Source organism: Phytophthora infestans, genomic scaffold, assembly GCF_000142945.1.
Source record: "Phytophthora infestans T30-4 supercont1.20 genomic scaffold, whole genome shotgun sequence".
Lineage (NCBI taxonomy): Eukaryota > Oomycota > Peronosporomycetes > Peronosporales > Peronosporaceae > Phytophthora > Phytophthora infestans.
The window spans coordinates 137,150-142,298 of NW_003303739.1; the positions used below are offsets into that span (position 1 = coordinate 137,150).

A 5,149-nucleotide genomic window follows, 5' to 3' on the forward strand; every position below is an offset into this window, starting at 1 on the left:
TCCAATACGGTCACTAGCAGCCGCGTCGCGATGGATTCCATGCAGCAGTTGTAGCAGCTGTTGAGTCGGAGATAGCGGCGTCGTCGTCATGTCTCCCAGTTTGCTGTCGATCACCAAGCTGTCGATGGCTGTCGTCTCCGGCCCTTTGGTAGCAAGCACCTCGTTGCTGTGTCTCCTCCGATATCGTCGCCACACTCGTTTTCATCGCACTGGTAGCAGTACTCGCCTCCTCCGCATATGCACGCACCACCACTACGTGATCGTTTACCAGTAAACTAGCAAATCATCGCACAAGATTGTTGTTGCCGTAGCCGTTTCGCGTTCACATCGGTTACGGAATGCAGCGACCAGTGTAGCAACGGTATCGCTCCAAACGGGCAGCATGTATGACTGACGTTCGGCGCCCATGTAGCGTTAGCATCGTACAGCGTGCGGACCGGCGTGGCGACAGCGACTTGTCGGCGTTAGCATCTTATGTGTGGACCAGCGTGACGACAGCATGGGAATCGAGCAGCATTTCCACCAGAGATTTCGGTGGTGTCAGGCAGCGTGCAATGGTAGTGACATCGGTCAGTGTCAGGCGGCGGGTGGGTTAGCAGAGATGGGTGGGGGCAGTCGGTATGAACCCGAGTGTTCACAAGAAAGGAAATTGCGGAATGAGACTCGTTGGGGCTTGGCGCGCGCTCGACGCCCCCGCACGCGAGTTTGAATCGTTGACCCTCCAAAGCGGCTTGTTTCGCGCCAAAACATTGCGAGCTTCAATGTTGAAGTCACGTTTTCGCCGGTGTCCTCGGTTTGACCAATCAAATAGCATTCCGATGATTCTAGCAGTCTGATTCGCTAGCAAAGTGATCTTTAATATACGCGTATGGCTACCTATTTCGATTATGGGTAGTACCTATTTTTGCTAAGAGGACCAATTACCTTGCAGTAGTTATACCCGACAGCATATGCTCCTTTGTCGGGTCCGTTTTGACGTAGAAAGCGTATCTGAGGAAATGTAAGCCAGTAGCTTTGTGCCTGTACGCTTCAAAACCACATCCTCAAAAAAGGTAATCCTAACTTTGATCCTGGCGGTAGTAGTTAGATCTCTACCACAGCATGTCGTTCGCCAATTTGTGTAGTATTATGCTCTGGGTTTTACAATGACATCAGAAATAGTTTTTAGGCATCGTTTGCTACAATTGCTCATTATGTACTTTGGTTAGGCAAGTTGATTCCTCCAATCGAGGAAAGTCACCACTTTTATATCATCATGGAACTTAGTCCTCGTGGAACGGCACGCATTAGCGAGATATTTGAGCATTTGACTGTTTAAACTCACTCAATGTTTGAATATGTATGTGTATTTTAGCTGTTTGACCGCGTGAAATCTCGGGAAAATGCGTCTCCGGAAGATGAAGTGAAGAATATCATACGCATTTTGGCATCGTTTGCTCAGTATTTGCACTTTCACCGTATTTCGACTACCACATTTACTTCGAAGTATCATGTTTCGTACTAATATATTACAAAACCTACACTTTTACAGCAAACAATGTCAAACTAGAGAATATCCTGTTTGAGATGTTGGATAACGGCGGACAGCTCAAACTTTGCAATTATGGGCTGCTCTATCACTATAACGGTGGTAAGTAGTGGAACACCGCTGCATATTGAAGCACACATAGTTTTCTGAGCAAAATATGCGTAGTTTTCTGAGAAATCTACTGCCACCGTTGGGCAATAGCTGGTAATAGCTATTGCACAACGGTGGTTGTAGATTTCTCAGAGCACCTTCTCATAATTTTTCTTGTAAGGCCTCATTGCTCGCCCACACAAACCAAAAGTCATCGTCGAAGCCGAAGCTGCAAGTGGTCGATACTATGCCACCTCTAACGCGGCGCAAAAAGAACGCTAGGGCTTGAAATCGACGCCTGGATGGGTCTTTTTGGCGCAAACGTTTACAGCACGAGAAAGTCGACCCTGGAAGCAGCGACGAAGAAGACGTTGGTGGCATCCAGTATCGCAACCGACAAGGCGGGCTATTCGCAACGCGGAACGAACGCAACGCAGAAATCGAATACGAGATCGAAAAGCTATATGCTAAGAGATGGATCAACGACTCCACCTTCTATCTGGTACAATGGGTAGGTTATAACGAGCTCACGTGGGAGCCGGTTACCAATCTACCGTGGCAAGCTGTTGCAGCATTCGAGCGAGAAGTGATTGCATCAGTGTGGCTCTACCAGTCTACACGGGGGCGACGACGCAAACTTCGACGTGAAAGCCCAACTCGCCGCAGTCGTCGCCTCAATCCACGAGATTGAGCAGGGGTTCTCGCAACTTAAGTTCTGGATTATTGAGTGTTGTGCCATGGATAGACAACTGCATAGGAGGATGACTGGATGTAGCGGAGCTGAGCGTGCCAAGTCGTAAGATGTGATCTAGTATCCTAAACTTCCGGAATTCAGCGAGAAAGTTGCTAAGCGTACGATTTCTTTTTGTATCAGATTCTATGCAGTATTGACGCAGGTACCAGAATTCTACGTATTTCTGGATAGGCAGTTTCCTACGATTTAGCCCACTCTAATTTTCGTGTCAGATACAAGACCTCATTCCTCTGGCACCGTTCGATTGGAATTCAAGCGCTCCAGTCGACTCATCCACTGCCGCCCAGTCCAAGTTACAAGATGAAGATGTCAATTACTGCGATCGTTGTGCACTTGTCTATTTGGTGTCGTTCGTGTCAGCCGACCATAGTTCCCGTGGTCGACGATGGGACCTCGGACGAGTTCAATGTGGCCAACCGCAGCTTCCGAGCTGGAGATGATCATATCTGGACTCCTCTGGAGAAACCCGACGGTGTCAATGGAGCTCTGGAGCTTTATTCGCACAATATGACGCCTACCAAGTGCGATGACGACGGAACCTGCTGCTTCTTCATCAAAACTGTCGATGAGGTCAATTCTAGCCATGTATACAACATGTATACTCACCTCCCAAGCTTCACAGACGTCAACTTTTTCTACCGAGGTACAATGGTCAAATCTTGGAATAAATTCTGCTACCAAGGAGGGATGTTAGAAGTACGAGCACAACTTCCGAGAGCTACTTCCTGTAAGTCAGGCAACCCCGATATCGCTCTAGGAAAGGCTGGAAAAGTCGCCAACAACAAATTATATCCGACGTGGCCAGGAATTTGGATGCTTGGGAACCTCGGGCGAGTTATTTCTCCGCTTCGACGAACCGCATATGGCCGTACTCGTATGATGAATGCGATGCCGACATGTTTAACCCGAGTTTCCAACGGATCAGTGCGTGTGACGACAATCCAGGCTACGGTTTGAACCCCAGAGCACCGATGTTCTGGATGGCGGAGGGTTGGCTATTTCATCTTCTCCGCAAATTGCACCAGGAATGCCAGACGACTACGACTTTTCCCTGTGGATACGTCAACTGGAGACTTCAGCTACTGTTTGTACTCCTACACTGCTTAACACCAGGAGCAAATTATATCGACGTACCAACAGCTTATTACGGGAAGGAACGTGGTCACAAATCCTGGTATCAAGGGTTACGCTACGCTGCCAACAACTATTGCAAGCAGAACGCAGAGGAGAAACAAGACTACGCCACATTTGCAGCGTCAGTGAAAGCTGGTATTACCGAGAACACTTGTGCTGTGGATACATGTCCAGCTTCAGGCGATGTGAATGCTGAATTGAGTCTGATTGTCGGCAAAGGGAAAGATCACTGGGGAATTAACTCGAACGGCACGTGTTATCCGCTGATCAACTCGTACATGGGCTCGTACTTGTGTGATCCTGACAATATGTTCTCCAAGTGTGCCAGTCCTCGCAATGAGTCCACTACACCCAAGTCCAATGCGATTAGTGCATTTAACTATCAGATTGATGCAATCTCGTCGAAATTGGCCTATATTTCGGCGCGTACACGGGTTTCTACGACTACCAAGTGGAGTGGGTTACAGGCAAGAATGGATATGTACGCTGGATGCTTCACGGCGAGCCTCTGTTCGAAGTCACGACGGATTCGATCGTCAACGTCCTGCAGAATGCGAAAAAGAACAACCCGAAGAAATAGGAGCCTTTGTATGTGATTTTCAACGTGTCGCTGTCCAGTTCTTGGTGTGCGACGCCGCCCAACCCAGGCAAGGAATGTCGTGGTGATGGAAAAGATCCTGTGACGAACGTTATCTGCGACTCGTTCCCGATGTACATGAAGATCGACCACATCCGTCTGTATCAGGACTTGGCGACGGATCTCGAAGCTGATAATTACATGCAAGTTGGTTGTGATCCAGCGAGTCATCCGACTCAAGAATGGATTGAAGCCCACATCGACGAGTACGAAGATAATGATAATAAGTGGGAGGAAGTGGCTGGCAAGGCGTTCTGCGAGACCAGCGACGACTGCACGATTGGTGGCACTTTGAGTCGAACGGCTCTAAAGACCGGGAAATTGTTCAAGTAGCGTTGCGAATGTATGTATCATTCGTGGGGTGGACCACGATGCACCACCGCCATCTCTGGCTCCAGTTCTACGGAAACTAGTTTGAAGAGCAGGACGTATAGCCCACCGATGGAAGCGTCGATTGCTCTCGCTGTTGTGGCCTGTTTGCTGTCTTTAACGTCCGTATCGTAATGGACTCCGATCAAGGCACGAACTCTGGTTTACGGGGTTCTGAGAAACATGATGGCTGCTACCAGTAACAGCATCTACGTCACAAGGAGCAACATTTTTCTTGTCACCGAATGATCGTATTCAACTCGCACAAATTATTAAGGACATAATTGCTATGAGTACGGAAGCTAACTCAACCAGTCCCATGACGACCGAGCACATTTTCGGACTTCTATAGAGTATCGCGACCAACCCGGCTTTGCTGTCCAACGTTGCGGGTATGATTTCGGCTGCGAGAAGTGGTAACAAGGGTGCATTGGCAGGTCACGTGGTGGTTCTGTTGCGTGCATCACTTCCTGCAGCTATTCCTTCTCAGTTGCTGTCCCAGTCGCTGCTCCTGCCCCCGTTTCAGCTCTGATGATGCCTGCTGTAGCTACTACGAATGCTGCCGCTATGGGTGACATCATTGCGGATACAACGTCGACATTGACGTAGTCGTTGATTTACGGTAAGCAGCTTGTCG

The 5,149-nt window shown here is 48.8% G+C and overlaps 1 protein-coding gene across 1 annotated transcript; it reads left to right on the forward strand.

The window, feature by feature from the left end:
* Positions 1-88: 88 nt before the first annotated feature.
* PITG_10634 (uncharacterized protein) lies at positions 89-4,865 on the forward strand (the record flags this gene model as incomplete). The annotated part of the gene is made up of 9 exons (XM_002901448.1): positions 89-148; positions 429-591; positions 1,209-1,312; positions 1,355-1,457; positions 1,532-1,630; positions 1,901-2,129; positions 2,585-3,015; positions 3,513-3,987; positions 4,125-4,865. The coding sequence occupies 9 exons, from the start codon at positions 89-91 to the stop codon at positions 4,474-4,476; spliced, it is 2,016 nt and encodes a 671-aa protein (XP_002901494.1).
* Between the last annotated feature and the right edge of the window lie 284 nt (positions 4,866-5,149).